The sequence below is a fragment of the Mauremys mutica genome, chromosome 18, assembly GCF_020497125.1.
Source record: "Mauremys mutica isolate MM-2020 ecotype Southern chromosome 18, ASM2049712v1, whole genome shotgun sequence".
In the NCBI taxonomy this organism is placed as follows: domain Eukaryota; kingdom Metazoa; phylum Chordata; order Testudines; family Geoemydidae; genus Mauremys; species Mauremys mutica.
In genome coordinates, this window is record NC_059089.1 from 17,884,033 (window position 1) to 17,902,912 (window position 18,880).

The window sequence follows — 18,880 nt, forward strand, 5'->3', positions numbered from 1 at the left end:
TTTCACAAAAAGAACAGGAGTACTTGTGGCACCTTAGAGACTAACAAATTTATTTCAGCATGAGCTTTCGTGAGCTACAGCTCACTTCTTCGGATGCATAGAATGGGAACACACAGACATGAGATATTTATAAATATCTGTATGTATAAATATCTCATGTCTGTGTGTTCCATTCTATGCATCCGAAGAAGTGAGCTGTAGCTCACGAAAGCTCATGCTGAAATAAATTTGTTAGTCTCTAAGGTGCCACAAGTACTCCTGTTCTTTTTGCGGATACAGACTAACATGGCTGCTACTCTGAAACTTTTCACAAAGCGATCACTCTACAGCTGACCTATCAGTCCTCAACTTCAAAGGAAACCTGCGTAACACTTTCAAAAGACGAGCTTGGCCGCTTAAATTCATAACTTTGCTAGACACTAAAAACCATGGACTGAATATAGATACTGGATTTATGGATTCATACAATGATCTTAACCCACTAACATTGCCCCCGCCCCAGCTACTTCCCTCCCTTTTCCTACCTATGACTGGAAGGGTATTAACAGGCCACTTCACGTTGAATGGTCCCTTGAAATATATGGTAACTACTTATGCTAAACAATCTGCTCCACCTTGTGTTCCGCTGACACACACTGTGGCCAGGTCTACACTACAAACTTACATCAGTATAACTATGGTGCCATGGGGTGTGAAAAATCCACATCCCTGAGCTACACAGTTATAAGCACCTAACACGCCCACCGCAATTCCAGTGTAGACAGTGCTATGTCAACGTGAGGGCTTCTCCCGTCAACCTAATTAATTCACTTCCAGGAAAGGGGTAGCTTGATGATGGGAGAAGCTCTCCCGTCGGTGTAGTAGCATCTTCATTGAAACGCTGCAGCTGTGCCACTGCAGCATTTTAAGCATAGACCTGCCCCTGGGTGGGTTTCCCAGACCTGAAGAAGAGCCCCGTGTAAACTCGAAAGCTTGTCTCTCTCACCCACAGAAATTGATACTATAAAAATATATTACCTTTCCCACCTTGTCTCTGTAATATCCTGGGACTGACAGGGCTCCTACAACACTGCATGTATACTAATACAAAGCATATATGAAAGAGTAGTACCCAAAACGGGACCATTCAGAGGCACTGCAGAACTAAGCAAATCAATGCAATGAACTATGGAGAAAAATCCTAAAGAGAAAACTTAATACAGGGAAAACTTAAAAAAAAAAACATTGCCCTTCTGATGATATTGACTATACTATGATATGCGGCAGAATTTTCAGATGCTTTGGGTTCTGTCTTGCACCTTTTACTCACATGACAAATCAACATGCAGTAACATTGCAGTTAGGCATTTATATCACAATAATGTGAATGTTTCCTTCTTAAGTCTCTCCAAACCACTTTTTAATCTTCACTAAAAGGTCTAGATATTCTGGTAACAACTTTGCCAGCCTTGAGATTTTTCTGGAAAAATACTTTTTTCAAGGCATCTGACCTACAGATGAGTTGAACAGCTTAACAACTCAGGTAAAACATATCCATAGCCTTCATGACCATCATCATTTACACCAAGCAAAGTGGGTGTAAAAGACTACCACATCAGAATAGTAGCATTTTATTCCCATTTTGTACTAGTGTAAATGAGTGTACCAGGTGCAGGCCAATGGGGAATCAGACCTATTATCACCTGATGGCCTCTGAGAATGGAGTTGGGGCCTGATTCAACTACTTTTTAAGCCATTGGGAAAATTTCCTTTGACTTCAATGGGAGGTGTGTAATGGAGTGTGCTCACCTCTCGAGTGCTCCCGGTCAAGTGTGCGCATACCTGCAGTTGTTCTCAATTTCCTCTGCTCATGGTGCCACCTGTTGCCCGCCGCACATATTAAGCAGGTCTCCAGTGACTGAGCCCTCCAACCACGTCACACAATGTTCATGTGCAAAACCGAAAAAAACAAACCCCTTCCAGAGTATACTGTCCAATCAGGCCTATCTCAAAGTCCTCAGTAATGTCCTGCAGCCCTCCCTGGGCTCAGTATTTTCACTGTCCAATAGGGCCCATCATGGTACCCCTCCATTTTAAAAGTCTCTATAGCTCTCCCCAGACTCAATCTCAGTCTGAGCAACAGGGTGTCTCTCAGTGCCCTACTTGGCCAGGTTGCATGCAAAGGTTCCTGCTGTGGGATGGCTTCCTACCTGGAGGCTCTTCACCTGCCCTTTAGTCCTCTGACCCCGGCTCTCCAGCTGGGTCAGTCTCAGTTCAGCCCCCTTCCGAGGGGTGGGGGATAACAGTTCCAAGTACAATCCCCTCTGTGGGCCTGTCTAAACTCCCTTCTCCCCTGTGACTTGCAATACACAGGAGTACAGACTTCAAGAAAAAAAATTACCATGATCAACAAATACATATCCCTGTAGCTGCAACATTTATTCCCCCTAAGAAAAAATGTTTTAGGATATTAAACTGATTGTGTATTTGATCATGGCTGAAAAGTAAAGAAGTGGCTATTCCTGAAAAGCAAAGTAAGATTGGCCTTTATATAGTATTATAAACACAAAACTACATTAAGAGAACAAAGTCAAGAACTTGAAAGTGAGGGAATGCCAAATTTAATGTAGGCCTTATCAAACAGTCTTTCATTACATCATCACATACTATATTTTCAACAGGATCCCTGCCTTCATCAGTGCACAGAATGGACAGCACTCACTTAATGAGCAACTATTTACTATTTTGTTTTCTCTTCATTGATCAATGTCTGGCCCCATGCCTTATTTACTGCACGCTATTTAAACACTGCTCTGAAGACAGAATTATTAATTGTCTCATGGGCTTTTCTATGCCATTCATCACTATAGTTTCTGAGTCCTTCACAAACAATATTATTTGCACAACACCCTTGTGAGTTGAGCGGGATATTATTATCCCCATATTGCAGATGGGGAAGTGAGACACAGAGAAATTAAAATAAAAAGCTTCCACTAATATTGGATGACCAATTTGAGATACCTAGAACCTGATTTCTCAGAGCACTTAACATTATATAACAACATCTCCTATGTTCAAAGCTCAGCCTCCATTGACTTCAGTTACAGCTGTGACTGTTCAGCACTTCTGTAAATCAGATCCCAGGTACGACAGAGAAACATGAGGACCACTGAAATGATCTTACCGCAGATTGGTGAGTAAACGATAGTGCATCGCATTTCTCACCTACAGGTCTCAAAGCACTTCACGTACAAGGTGAGGCGCATTACCCTCATTTTACAGATGAGGGAACAGACGCAGAGGTTGTCTACTGCCTGCTTTGTTCTCTGAGCAGGCAGCACACCATCCTTTAATTACTGTCTTGTTCTCTGAGGGCAAAATGCATTCCTGTGCAGAGGGACTACAGAACCTAAGCCCCCAAAGTAGGGTGTGGGTTGGCTCTCTGCATAGAGGAAGTTTTACCTAAATGCAGAAGATGGGAACAGCAGGAGAAGTGTGTAATAGTCTCATACATCTGTATCCAAAAAAAGAGATGGATCTGGTTGGTCTGGTATTAGACTTACTGGCCTTGACAGTGCCCCTTTAAGTAATTTGTTTGTAATAATCTGAAACCTGAGTCCTTAAGACTCTATTCCAGCTTTCTTAAACTTAGACATACATAACTGGGGATTGAAAAATAAGGGGGAAAAACCTTGGATTTAAGCTTGCTGAAAGATCACCCCAATAAACATCAAATTGTTTGCACCTTCGGACTTCGGGTATTGTTGCTCTCTGTTCAGGCGAGAAGGACCAGGAAAGCGGAAGGGTGAAGAAAGAAGCCCTCCGACAGCTGTCCATCCCCAGAAGGACATGGGCTGCACTCAATTCTTCTCAAAGAACATCCAAATCGTGGGCTTGAGCCGCTCCAGTTGCAGTATTTCCATTTGGAATCAGGCCCTTTCCTATTGCACACGAGCTACTGGGCTATGGCAGACAGGCCCGTATTTTAATTCCTGTGTACAATATAATGGCGCTTTTTTTGGGGGCACATCACTTTATATGGGATTCTACCATAAAGGACAAAGAGACTTTCCGTCAGTACACAGGAACTTTCACATCACCCCGAATGGATGAAGACTCCAAATACGTATTGCCAAAGCTCCCTCTCTCTCTTTCTTTAAAACAACTTCACCTTTCACAGGAGTTTTCCATAATTAACGGCCATACTCAGCTAGATGGTTCTGTATTATTATTAATTTTTTGTATTGTGCTTGCCACTACCTTTAGGACTCTAAGCACTGCGGCGATGAGACCTGTTATTTGTTTGGCACAGTTCACCCAAAGTGTAGCACCGGGCACACAAAGCACAACACAAACAATAAGCACCATAACAAGCTTTTTTCTGATGGACCAGGAATACTGACTAACAAATTCAGTTGCTTAGACTTTTAAATATATGGGAAAAGTGCACAAAATCCTAAAGGGATACCCTTAGGGCTTTGTATAAATATAAATAAATAAATTTTAAATAACTATGTTTTAACTAGAAGAGGAAATCAATTTAATTTTTGAAAGGTACACTATCAACTTGTATTCTTTTTTTTTTTTTTTAACATTTAAATTGAATCCTAGGGTAAATGAGCTATTTTAAGCACCATGCTCACTGGAGATGTATTTGACATGGGGTGAAATCCTGGTCCTATGAAAGTCAATGAAAAAACTTCCATTGACTTCTGTGGGGTCAGAAAGTGTAGAACAATGGTTCTCAAACTTTTTTCATTTGTGGACCCCTCTGGAAATTTCAAATGGAGGTGCAGGCCCCTTTGGAAATCTATTGCCTGTAAACAGTACACCCATGCTATAATGCCCTTCATAATAATGAACCTTTGGATATAATGAACCCGGTCCCTGCATCCCACCTTCAGGCCCGAGCTGGAGAAGCTGTCAGTACCCACCACAGCCCCGGGCCTGGAGGAGCTGCCAGCCCCCGCTGCAGCAGATCTCTTCTGCTATGACAACCCCAAATGGCTTGGATCCCGAGGGGTTCATTACAGCGAGGGTGTACTGTCTATAGTTGAATTCTGTTCAGTCAGTTTTCAGTTTAAGGCTATGTCTACACTACCATTTATGTCAGCAAAACGTATGTTGCTCAGGGGGTGTGACTATTCCACCTCCGAGTGACATAAATTATGCTGGCATAAGCACTATTGTGCACAGTGCTATGCCAGCGGAAGAGCTTCTCCCACCAACACAGCTAGCACTACTCATTGGGGGTGGGTTAATTACGTCAACAGAAGTGCTCTCTCCCATTGGCATACAGCAGCTACACTAGAGATCTTACACTGCTGCACATTCTCTAGTGTAGACATAGCCTAAATCTTTCGCGAACCCCTTAGACAGAACACCAGAAGCAGCCTATCTGCACTACAGCTCTCAGCATTGTTAACATAAATGCAGCTGAACTGGGGTCAATGATGGTGGGAATTTTTTGAAAAACTTCCCTAGTGTAGACAAGACATTATTCTTTCCAGCTAGGCTGGGATTGCTGGCAGCAGAGCTTGATGTATGCCATCTCAGTGTCTCTCACTTAGCCTCTGTCTGCCCCTTTGAGGGTGGAAACAAAATGTATCCCAAATTCTCCAAAGGAGAACAACGACATTGTGTGACTGCACTGTGGGAGCCATGGAGGTTTGTGTGTAATTTTAACTTAAAAAAGATTCTCTGAGAGACACACAGGACATAAGCGAGAACAGAACAGAGCTATCTGTGCGGTATTAGAAATTGATCATGTGAAACATTTTACTTATCAAAGGTTGTGACGAAACAGCCTTATTTGTCTTGCAGAAACAAACAACGATTGTCCCCGTGGGTTGAGTTTCAGCTTTGTGTCACTCTGTTCTATTTATATTGCAAGTACATGGAGAAGTAATATTGCAAAGCAGCACGATTATCTTCGATTAATTTACATGCAGATGGTTCAGCAAAAAGTGTTGTATGTGTGGACATTTCAAAATAGATTGAGTACAAGGGTTTTTCCATTCTCTATCTGACTCCTTCACATAGTCTAAATAAATGATGATATAGTAGAATACATTTTAACCAGCTGCTTTTTTCTTCTCTGCTTTTCATTGTTTATCATTCCAAAGGGCATAATATAAGACTGGCGCCATAGTGGTTAATATCAAAGAAGCTCTGTCAATTTAACAATTAACCTTTCTATCTAAAAGTTCTCCCTAATATTGTTATAAGTTACTCTTAAAATTACTATAGCTGGAAGAGATTAGAGAAAGTAATAATTTTCTCTGTTTACCCACTTTATTTAATTTGTGCATATGGCAGCACTTTGTATATAGGCAGTTGCAGTTTCTCCCATGTAGGATATAGGAAATATACTGGATCAGATGTGTGATCTATTTAGTCCAGTACTCTGTTTTTGACACTGGCCAGCAACAGGATTCTCAGAGTGGGACAGAGGAGAAGGTGGGGGAGTTGCCTTACCCAGTGGGGGAGTTGCCTTACCAAGTGGGGGGTCAGTGCTAACGAGACAATTCAATTAAAGTGGAAGTGGGCTATTCTCAACAGTAAGGCAACTCCCATCTTTTCGTGTACTGTGTATATATACATGCCTACGGTATTTTCCGCTCCATGCATCTGATGAAGTGGGTTTTAGCCCACGAAAGCTTATGCCCAAATAAATTTGTTAGTCTCCAAGGTGCCACAAGTACTCCTCCTTGTTTTAGAAGGTGAGAGAAGTTGCCTTCCCTCTCGATCAGTTAACCTGAGAGGCAGGAAATGCTGTCTCTTGAAAAGAAATCTTTGCTTCTAAGAACTGGTCTTGAGGTTTTCTCTCTCTTGTTTGTAACAACAGTCATGTAAGCAAAGTTTAGCACTGTGAACAGTGTCATGAAATACATGGCTATCTTTACATGTGTGTGTTTGTTTATTTGGCGTTTTTCAGATGTGTGATTTAACCTTGGTCTTTTAGATAATCTTTAAATTGACTGTTTCTGATATCTAACCAATAAGTAGGTCTATTTTGAAGGCACACTCTAAGAACAGCCAACCACAGGCAAGGTTAACTAAAATAATCATAATTTAGAAGTAATCCTGTCTTTCTCTGAAGCAGAACAGACTGAGGGAGTCATGATTACAGACCACAGAGTCTGAGAATCCATGGCCTTAAGAACAAAAGCAAGAAAGGTGACAGTACAAAAGGGGCAGAACTAGCTGCCCAGGGCTACTGATCTGTACCACTAGGGCCATTGCTAATGGACAGAGAGAAGACCTAAGAAAGAGTTTGTGACAGTCACATTTATAGGACTATGGCATTTTATGCCACTTGCTAAATTTCTATAACCAAAATCCTACTTATTGAAAATTTCCTGTTATGCAAAGAGGAGCAATTTTTCCTAGGACATTCATGTAACAGAAGGTGCATTGTGGGCCTGGTAGCATGAGAGCTGCTGCAGGAGGAGGAGGTGTAACAGTGAGTGGCTATAGGGATCCCTGGAGCTTCACTAAGCCCCACAGGTTGGGAACTGCAGAAGCTTCCTGGAGTGGATGTGGCCAGAGGGCACTAGTGTCGATGGAGGATGGGCAGTGATGGGGGCTTAGAAGTGACAGGAGGATGGGCAGGACGTAGAAGAGATGGGACGCTGCAGCACTTCAGTCTTGCAGTTTCAATAGAAGAACTCCACAGGAGCAAAGCTTCAGGGACCCTGGCGATGCGCTACTCCAGCGGCCCACTCTTCGAGTGGCTCTGCTGAACCATCTGGCCTTGGGGAAATAGGCCAGGTATCAAATCAGGGCAGTTGGGCATGGAATCTGCGTGCTCAGAAATGGGTATTGCAGAGTATGTGGAGAATGTGCATCCTCACCCTCGAGTCCTTGATATGGGACTACTCATATACTTAAAAGTTAAGCACCAAGTGTTCTGCTGGATCAGAGTCAGAGTGCTCAGCACCTTGAATGATCAAGCACACAATCAGGGTTACACTGTATTGTACTGTTGCTCATAAAGCCATGATACTGCATTAACACTAAAGATATTTTGGGCTTTAGAAACATGCCAACAACCCTGGAATAAATAATAGGTTAGCTACCTCTAGCTTTTCTGGCTCCCCATAAAACACCCTGCCATCTGGATCCTCTCACTGAACAAGTTCCATTTCTACTAATATTAAACAGAAAGATGCAATAACGGCAGGAATCTCCCCATAAAGCTGTCACATGACATCTGCCTGTGACAAATATGGCAATTCTTCACAAATCCTACAGTCATTTAAAAAAAAACACAACTAGATTTGCAAATTAAAACCTCAACTCAAACAATTTGCATTATTTTTAAGTAATTAATACTTTTAACCTGGTCTTAGTGCACCTATGCATATAAAAGTGTATGTATGCATGTGTGTATTACTACGTATCATTTTCCATTTAAAAAAATACTCTAGCCCTAATTAAAAACACCTGCTTCTTCATGGTTACGGAAACATAAACACGTTCATATATAGTCTGGCTGTGGCACCAGCTAACCAACATATCCACCTGCAGTTCTGGTTCTATTACTATATCATCTTTGTTCCTTCATTCACTTACATTAGAATAGATTTCACAAAGGTCCATTTCAGTGCTACTTTGGATAGATCACAAAGGGAATGCAATTGGATGAGATGTGCATGGTGTGTATGCTCAACCTCTCCTCCCATTAGGCCTCTCAGACTCAATCTTCCTACACAATATTAAAAAGAAGTGCCACTAGCTAGAGAAGACATCCTGTTTCACTGCTTTGAGAAACACTTCATTATTCATGCAATATCTCAGAATATGTTAACCATATTCGTACTTATTATAAGATATACTATTTCCTGATGAGAAACCCTCATGCAATAAACTAATGGAGATAATTTTAAGCATTTCATAGCTCAACCTGCACAAAAGTCAGAATAAAATTTCTTACATTGAAACTCACTCATAGTAAATGCATTGACTGGGCACACAGCCAGAAAATGACCTTCACTAGGTTTTCCTCATGTGCAGAAATAGCCCTGGGGTATATAAAAAGTAACTCTCAACTCTCTCTAAATGGGTCTTCCTCTTTCAAACCATTAACCACAATTAGCATTTATCACCTCCCTAGCTTCAGCATTAAACAAGCTGCAGTTGCTAGTCAGTTGGAGGTTTTGCAATGTATTCATAGTTATTTGCAGTGTGGATCTGGAAGTGTGAATTTCACAGTGGAAGATACTAGTTATCAACTATGGGCAGAGGTTTGTTATCTGATTTATTAAATTTTTACTAACTTTTCTACAGCTATCTGCCTCACTGATACTCCATCGCTTTCCAAATCTCAGCTTGCAGATGAGACATAAAACAATGGTTCTGAGCACCTGTGGTCATTAAAAATTCCCATGGCACTTTTAGTAAGAGAAGGGATATTAACACCAATGTCCTAACCAAATTCTAAACCAGTTAACTACATTCTGCCTACCTAAATTAACCCTGTATTTTCCAATTGGATATGGTGTTCTTCCTCACTTCCTATCCTAAAACACTGAGTATCCTTGCATATCAAACTGCTGTCATGTTTTGCCCCAAAGCTGACTGCATTTCACAATTGGTCGCATGATCCCTATATATAATTGTGTATGTCAGTTTGTTAAGTTTGCAATAAGGTTTGGGAATCTTCGGGAGGAAAAGAGGTAGATAAATAAAAATAATTTATTATCATGATCCTTAAACATATATTTTCTTTACTACCCCCTCTCTTCATTTCTTTCTCGGCTGTTACTTAACTTTCTAATAGTACTACACCTCTACCTCGATATAATGCTGTCCTTGGGAGCCAAAAAATCTTACCGCGTTATAGGTGAAACTGAGTTATATTGAACTTGCTTTGATCCACCGGAGTGCGAAGCCCCGCCTCCCTGGAGCACTGTTTTACCACGTTATATCCAAATTCATGTTATATCGGGATAGTGGTGTATTTAGTTTTGTAAAGCATTTGGAGTTGTATTTTGTATGAAAGACATGACTATAAGATTGTATTATTGTATAAGCTTGTTAGAATCTTCCATAGTTAATTGGATATTTTCATTACATTCATGAATGACTCCTGTGCAGCTTTTACCTGGCAACATAAACCTTATTTTTAAACTTTTATAATTAAAAAGTTGGATTGAAAACATGTGTCCATAGCTCCTATAGATGCATAATCTAGTGTACAGGTCACAGGACTGGGACTCTAGAGATTGGGTATTCCCAGATCTGCCACTGACCTGCTGGTGACCTTGGGCAAGTCACATCATCCCCCTGTGCCTCTGTTTCCCCACCCACTCTTTGTCTGTCTCGTCTATTTAGACTGCAAGCTCTTTGGGACAGAGTGTCTCTATCTATGCGTCTGGTACAGCCCCCAGCACAATGGTTAAGGCTTCTAGGTTCTACCATAACATAAATAACGCATGTGAATGCGTGAAAGCCAATAAGTACCAGATTCTGCCACTCTCTTTCATACTGAGTACTGCCTTACTCTATGAAAACTCCCATTGAAATTAGTACCACTGCTTGAAGAGTAAGGTAACTATTCAGTGTGAATAAAGGGGACAGAATCCCTGAGAATTATTTACTCTTCTCCAGCACCAGTACCATGGAGTCCATCAGATGCAAACAAGCGAGTTTACTACCAAAAATAGACTCGAAGTGGAACGCATGATGTGACAAAATTAAAAGCACTACTTGACCTTTGCCGCCAAACATATTTATATTTCACAAAAATAATCTTTGCCTGGGTTTTCTGACACCTCCCTCGTGACTGACAGAAGGTCACGCACCAAAGCATGTGATCTGTTCTCTAAAAACATAAGGCAGCCAGGATTCTCACTGAGCTCCAAACCAGGCCAAGACAGAAGCAGCACAAAGTACCTGCCTTTTCATCAACTGACTGCATGGCCACTGTCAGCCTCCAGACATATCTGCCATACTGGATCAAAAGCCTCTCCCCATACTTTCACTAGTAGCAACTGTCCAATCTGCAATATGTTATCTATGCAGACATTAATTGTATCTTTCACAGCCAGAAGAGATCAGTGAAGCTCAAAAGCTTGTCCCTTCCACCAACAGAAGTCGGTCCCTCACCTACCTCATCCTTCACAGCAGTCAAACAAACCCAGTAATACTTTTAAACACCACACAGGGTGAAATTCACCCAGCACAGAGCCCACACACTATGTAAGCCCTATGTTGTGTAGTTGGAGGTATACGCCTCATGCTGGCCTTCTGGAGATGGGTGAAATTCACCTCTAGAAAGGGAGAACATACTGAGCATGACTCACTATTTCTTTACTCCCATTTCATACTGGTGCAACCCATTTCAGTCGAGGGAGTTATCTCAACATGAAGCTGGAGTGAAACACTGGTGAATCAAGCCATGGGTGTTTAAAATGTCGAGTATCAATATTTTCTGAATATGTCATACAATTAACAATAAATATATCCAAATTTGAATACTAATAATCCCTTTTTATCTTCAAAGTACTTTACAAATATTAATTTCTACCCCTCTAAGGTACTTATCTGTACCCCAATGCTCTATTATCGGACCACTTCACAAATTTTTTTAATGTACTTATACTCAACACACACCTGTCTGGTAGGACAGTGATATTTTCTTTAGTTTGCGAATGGGAAACTGAGGCACAGAGAGACCAAGGTCACCTAAGAGTCTGGGGCAGAGCAGGGATTTGAACCTATGTCTCCTGAACCCTAACCTAGTGACAGAACCATTAGACCATCCTTCGTTTCTCATAGCTTATAATTATAATAATTTATAGCACAGGGTCTAATTATATATTTATCCCAAACAGAGGGCAGAGCCCTCCTCAGCATATTTCCAGAAATCCTGAACCATTCATGAGTGTGTATCATAAATGTTTTTGCAAGAATATCAAACCTCTGTGATAAATATCACACCAACAGTTTTCCCCTCCTACAAACCCCAGTGTGAGTGATGCATTATTTATGTTTTACAGCAAGAAACAACAGAGAGATGTACAATATGTCTGAAAATAGCCTGAAGGGAAATAGCAGCTTGCTCTTCAATATTACTCATCAATATGAAAGCTACGCAAATCAGACAAGGACTCAACAGTTCAGGCATTCTACATTCATGAGACAAACACAAACCAACAACGGTGGATCACAGTCTTCCATTGCTACCAGCAACAGCAAGTAAATTTTATAGTCACATACTGTCTGCTATGCCATCACTGCTATTAGCTACTGTCAATAGACCCAACAGGCTGTCTGAACTTGGCTTCTGCATTGGATCTCATTAGAATGACACGAATACTTTTCACTCATGCATCACACATTCACAGTGTATCTATTTCACTTTTACTACACATTAATACCAGTCACTTTATTCACAGGAAAAAGATACCAAATCCCACTTCCTTTTGCTATAAAACACCCACAGAAATGTGTTTTAATTGACACATGTTCCAACTGTCTTGTCTTAATTAACTGACAGAATCTTTCTGTTTTAAAAAAAAAAATTTCCCCCTCAATTATGGGCTGAAACATTTGAAGTGACAGAAGAATACTAGATTTGCATGCTTCCTTCTTTGGCCTTGTATGTTCTTCTCTTCCATTGACTCTCTGTCCATTCCCCCTGTTTGCTTTTTGCACCATCAATGATACACTCTATCATTCTGGCAGCAGGAAGTCCACTGTGAGCAAACGTGCAATCATACCACATGGATATTCTGGATGAAAGATGATGGAGGTGGTTGAGGGACCTTCCACATGGGGTCTATATAGAAAGTACTCTCCATGGGTATGTGTACACTGCAATTAAAAAGCGTCATCCGGCCCGGGCTAAGGGGATGTTTAATTGAGGTGTAGTATTCAGTCTCAGACCGGATCCCGGGCTCTGGGATAGGAGGGTCCCAGAGCTCAGGCTGCAGCATGAGCTCAAACATCTACAGCACAGTTAAACAGCTCCACTAGGGTGACCAGATGTCCCAATTTTATAGGGACAGTCCCGATTTTGGGGTCTTTTGCTTATATAGTCTCCTATTACCCTCCACTCCATCCCAATTTTTCACACCTGCTGTCTGGTCACTCTAAGCGCCGCAAGCCTGAGCCTCAGAAGCGTGGGCCAGCTACGGGTGTCTAACTGCAGTGTAGATATACCCCACGCTATTAATACTGGTCATCATGACCTCAGAAGACTGTTTGACATTCTGCAAATTAAAGGCATGCCAAGATATACGATCACAATAGGCAGACTTCTCATCCTCCTCGTACTGTACTAAGCAGATGATGCTTTTCAGGGCCACAATCAAGCAAAGCTCTTTCAGAGGGACTATCTGCAGGTGCTTAAGTGCTTTGGGCCCAATTACTCAATAGGGCTGCCAGTTTTCGGTAGATGTATTCCTTGAGGTTTCATCACATGATAATCTTTAATTAAAGATTAATCTTTAATTCCTGGAGACTCCAGGACAATCCTGGAAGGTTGGCAACCCTCACTCAGCACTTTTCAGGCTGGACCCCTAATTTGTTAGCTATCTAGAGTTCTTGTTTAAAAATGAAATCTTGGGGCCTGATTCTCCCCTGCTTTGCCCCTTGTGTAGATATTTACCCGTGCAAAGCGGGTGCAAATACTGCCATCTGGAGACCTATAATTTTGTAGCATTGTTTGCCCACTTTGCACAGCGGTGACCATCTACACAAGGGATAAAACAGGAGAGAACCAGGCCCTACCTATCTGCCTTTCTAAATTCCAGGCATTGCAGACGAAAAGCAGCTATGGACACATACTGTATAAGGACCATGGATGCATAAGCTACTACCTGGAAACGGATACAAGCATACACCTTTGCTAATTTTAGCAGAGTGGGAGTAAATGAGTCAAAAAATGGATTCCCCCTCCATCACAAAAATTTGCATAAAAACCCCAAAAACACCTATTTTTTATTAACTACAATTTTAGACGAAGTTTTGTTAACCAGCTCTAGCAAGAGGTAAGGGACGGTGGTCCAGTCCACCGATCAGAATTCTTTCAGCTAGTCTCTGAGATGAAGCATTTCTGTTTATTGCATGCTAAACACTAGACTATTGTACAAACCATGTTTTTTTGGCTGAAGATGCCTCAAGCACACATGAGTTTTATGACCTTATTTGGAGAACGTTTTCCTGCAGGCATTGCTGTCTGATGCTATAACGTTTGATTCAAACAGTTCCGTGATTTGGCCTGTGCATGTAACCCATTTTTTTTTTTTTTTGCCTATGCTCAGTTCATTAGTAAACCTTGATTGTGTTTAGTAACTTTGTGTTAACCTCCTGTTAAAAGATTTATTTACCACTGAATTCTACTACCATTAATCATCTGCTTTAAATAGATAATTAATTGTGAACAAGTAAAAAAAAATCCATTACCGATTTCCTTTCCTGTTTCAGCTCTTGCACAAAGCGTGCTAACTCCGCAGTGATCTGAGAAGTCATGTTCTCTGAAATGAGTTCATGCTGGCCGGCATAGTCATTCATTTCATTCAAGGTGGCTAGGAAGGCTCTGCATGATGTGTACCTGCAAAGGACAAAAAATACACAATACTTTTAGTCCATTTGTTTTCAGGAACACACACTCCAAAGGGAACTTGCATTCTTCCCAGCATTCAGTATTACTGCACAAGATGGGATCTTAACACAAGTTCATTGACAGGAGTTTACTGAAAGAGAGCCTCCTGCCATGCACTGGCAGTTCTGAGAAAAAAACCATGACATAATAATAGTTTTACAGTGGCCTCTTATAAATACCAAAAGCATTTGGGCTCTACCAATCTAAAAACCATTAAAAAAATATCTTCTGGCTTCACTAACCATTATGACCCTGATCCTGCTGTTGCTGCACACAGGCGTAGCAGCACACCTATCTCAGTGAATTGCAGGACAGGGGCCTAAATGATTAACATTTGGCTAATGTGATACATATATACTAGTAAATGAAAGGAAAAAATACCTTCTAAGCATTATTTAGATGTGGATCCATCAGAGTTTATCTAAAACCCCTTCATGATGATGCTCACTTTTTGCAAGGTGTTTGTCCTCAATACTTTGTGAGGTATTTCCCCCCATCCCTGTATCTCTTTAGCAGCTTCTAGTGATTGCCACAACATTTATTTTCCATGGGTGACAGATTCTGTAACACTGCATTCCATGAATTATTAAAAAAGGAAAAAAAATTAAGCTTCCATGCATATGGTTAATTTCAGGAAGGCAGATTATACCATTGGCATGCAAAGAACTGAGCCAGCAGAGTGCTGGAGTGCTGACCAATTGGAAGAGAGAGCAGCTAAGGAGAGTTGCACTTCTAGATACTAGAATTATCCTATTAGTGTTAGATGCTTGTTGCAGCTTCCCATGCTAGGAGCCCATAAATGATAGCAGTACTTAAAGGGACAAAGGTAACGGAAAGGGGTAGGAATAAAAGTGAGAGTAATAAGAGGGGGATGTGGGAAGCAAATGAAGAGAGGCAACAGTGAGTGTGTGTGTGGGTGGGTGGGAGAACAAACGTAATGAGGAGCAAAAGAAAAGTCTGAAAGAGGGGTAGCTACGCAAGGGGCGGGGGGAACAGCAAGGGAGAGAGACCAAAAAGGTATCCTTATTGGAATCAGCTACACTTATCAGTCCTAGTCAAGCAGCATTGCAACCATCTATAAGAATCTGCAGTTAACTAACTTTGAAAATGCTGGGTGCACTGATCTAAGACAAGAAATGTGAAGTTTAGGTCTGACAGCCTGTCCTTTGGGAGATTCCCATTCTAGGATGCTCAGTTTGAAGAATTACTCTTGATCCAATCAATGTCAGAGATAATTGAACGTGTTCCATCCTCATTTGCATACATTTCCTCAATGTCAGCCATTGGAGGAGCCGTTTGGAAGCAGCACCCCCTATCTGGCCAGCACCATTCTAGCTGTCCCTGCCACTAGAGATACCATCTGGGTTTCTGGGTCAAGTGGGAACAGTTGAGGCAATACAACAATCTCCAGCAGCACCAAGTCAGGCACCCAGCTCTGCCCCAGGAGATGGGGAATCCAGCTGAAGAAATCCTCCTCCTTTCACCCTATTCCCCATGAACTGCCCATTCCTCCACTAACTGATGTCATCACTTTACTCTTCATCCATTTAATAAAATGGACTGGACAACATAACTGGATTCTGCAGTTTTAAAGCTCTGCTCTAACATTCCAGGACTGATTCTTCCACTGAAATCAATGGGAGTTTAGCCATTGACTTCAAAGGAACCAAGATTAAGCCTCAGTTAATAAGGCTGGGATTTTCCAAGGGGCCTAAAAAAAATTAGGCACCCAATGTCCTCTGATGTTCAATGGGAGCTGGGTGCTTAAGGACCAAATTTAAACCCCCTTGAGCTTTACTATTAAGCCATAATTAGCAGATAGGTCTTTTGTACAGCTATGTCTACATTTACAGAGGCGTGTAGAGTACACACGCTGCATGCCCAGCAGCATGGGTATAAACAGCAGTGTAGACAGTGAGGCACTGCTTAGGCCAGTAGAGTACAGACATGCTAGAACCTTACGTTATATACCCTACTCAGCTTGCTATCTGTCCAAGCAGTGCCTCCCCCATCTACAATGCTATTTTTAGCAGTGTAGCGTCCGGCTGCCTCCCCACCTCAGTGAAAGACTCCTGCAGCAGAGAAAGGCTCTGGCAGAGGGGAGGCAGTGGGGAAAGGCTCTGGCAGCTCCACCCTGCTGGTGACTTTCCTCAAGCCTCCTCACTGTCCGGGAGCCTTTCACTGCCAGGTGTAGCTACACATCACAGTGGGGACGCAGCCTGCTTTTCTCTGTGACATGTAGCTACACAGATCCTACCACTGGCTGCAAGTGTAGACAAGGCCTATTTCTAGGACTTCTATATTCTTCTATCACACTTGCTGCTCGATAATTTACTCCCCTCTGTCCACCCACCAAGACACATCCCCACCCATAGGTTGACAAAGAACATACTTGTATTCTTCCTCTTCTTTGGAGTTCTTTTTGGGTTGATATTTCTTTGAAAGGTTCCTGAAATTAAAAACAAACAAACAAATAAATAAGTTGTATCTTAAAATTACCAGATAGTCTCCACATCCTCCCACACTCTCATCACCCCAGCATTAGTTGTAATGATTTGATACATTACTGTATTACTACTGTATTTATTATTTGTATTGCAGTAGTGCCCAAAGGCCAGCCCCCTGTTGTGCTAGGCACCTCACAAACGTGTAACAGAGACAGTTCCTGCCCTGAAGATTTTACAATCTAAGTGTAAGATTATATACAACAAGTAGATACATCTCTCTCTCTACTCAGTGCTTTTTGTTAGCCTAACGTGCAAACACACTAGCAAATCCATGGTTACCACGGCTGTAACTACGCTGCGCATCCTGAACATCATGGTGGCAATGGTGACTGAACTCAGATTGTCCTGCTCCATAAGCACATGCCTTGTCTACCTGAGCAAAAGAAGAACCTCCTGCAGCTATTAGAAGTATTAGGCCTATGACATGCAGTTGAGCTGTTCTGATTCCATCCAGGAAACAGCAGCAATATGTATACACACCAACCAGCCCATTACAGTATGATTTGCTATACCGGACACCACCAGTGGTCCATTAAGTCTAGTAATCCCCCTCAGGCTGTGGCCTCTGCTTAATGCATAGAAGGAAGGTGAAGAAACACTGGCCAGCTGTTGGATGCTGCACAGATGGTGTAAGGGGGAATTCCTTCTTAATTGTTGTGATCATCTGATGCAGTGAAAAACAGGAAATCTGTTTACCCCATTTTATCACATATAATTCTATACATTATTATTGGTCATCAAATTATCCACTCTCTTGTAAAATCCTACTATGTTATTTGACTGCTTGTGTCTGGGACAGAGCAGCTCTCTCCTAGAAACCAGGCACTACAAATCCCTAGCCAATGGCAAATCTAGAGTTTAACATACTGTATGCCAGCCATTCACTCAGTGGAGCTCATCAGTGCTGATAGCTTCAGAGTTATAACATTCTCCTTTTCACAGGGATATTCGTCCCCTACTGTCAGTCTGGCACAGCTCACAGAGTATCTTTTGAAAATGGGATGGAGATGGATGGCAGGAGAGAGATCACTTGATCATTGCCTGTTAGGTTCACTCCCTCAGGGGCACCTGGCATTGGCCACTGTCGGTAGACAGATACTGGGCTAGATGGACCTCTGGTCTGACCCGGTACGGCCTTTCTTATGTTCTTATAGGATGATAAATAAACCTGCCAAGGTGATTTTTTCAAGGCTTCAATGCAGAACGGTAGGCAACATATTGAAATCAAACAAAGTTCAGTTTATAAAGGAACCTGGCATTTCGTATTGTCACACGTCAGTTTCATAACGCTAAGCAATCATGGTTCCCATAATACACACCTCTCTATTCCTCACTTTCAGTGGTACTTATTTCCTTATTTGCTAACTGTCTGCATTTCCCATTTCCTCTTTTGCAAAGACAACTATATTATTTACCCTAAGCAAACATCTTCCATCAAACTGTTTTTACTTCCCCATTTTCTTTTTTTCTTTACACTTTAACTTAAGAGTACAGTGGAGATGCAGCCAAGGAAACCAGTCAAAAGCTATTCAACATCTGTAAATTTATACTTTTCAAAATAGGGGGGTGGACACCAAAAAAGCTCCCCCAGGAAGAAATGTGCAGAGCAAGATTTTATCATCCATATCCAAAAGGTCACTTGATGACGGATACTAAGGGCTTGTCTACACTTACCGGGGGATTGATGCATGGCAATCGATGCATCGGCGGTCAATTTAGCGGGTCTAGTGATCAGAGATCATATCAGCAGTTGCCTCTATACAGCTGATTTCAAAGGGCT

General features: G+C 41.7%; 1 protein-coding gene across 8 annotated transcripts in view; it reads right to left on the reverse strand.

Moving 5' to 3' along the window:
* FNBP1 (formin binding protein 1) overlaps nucleotides 1-18,880 on the reverse strand; it is a 146,318-nt gene that overhangs the window by 70,915 nt on the left and 56,523 nt on the right. For all 8 annotated transcript variants that reach the window (XM_044992963.1, XM_044992966.1, XM_044992967.1 and 5 more), the window contains exons 3-4: nucleotides 16,986-17,042; nucleotides 14,395-14,542 (exon numbers count right to left, since the gene is read on the reverse strand). In XM_044992963.1, coding sequence (XP_044848898.1) covers nucleotides 14,395-14,542; nucleotides 16,986-17,042 — 205 coding nt within the window. The remainder of the gene's footprint in view (nucleotides 1-14,394; nucleotides 14,543-16,985; nucleotides 17,043-18,880) is intronic.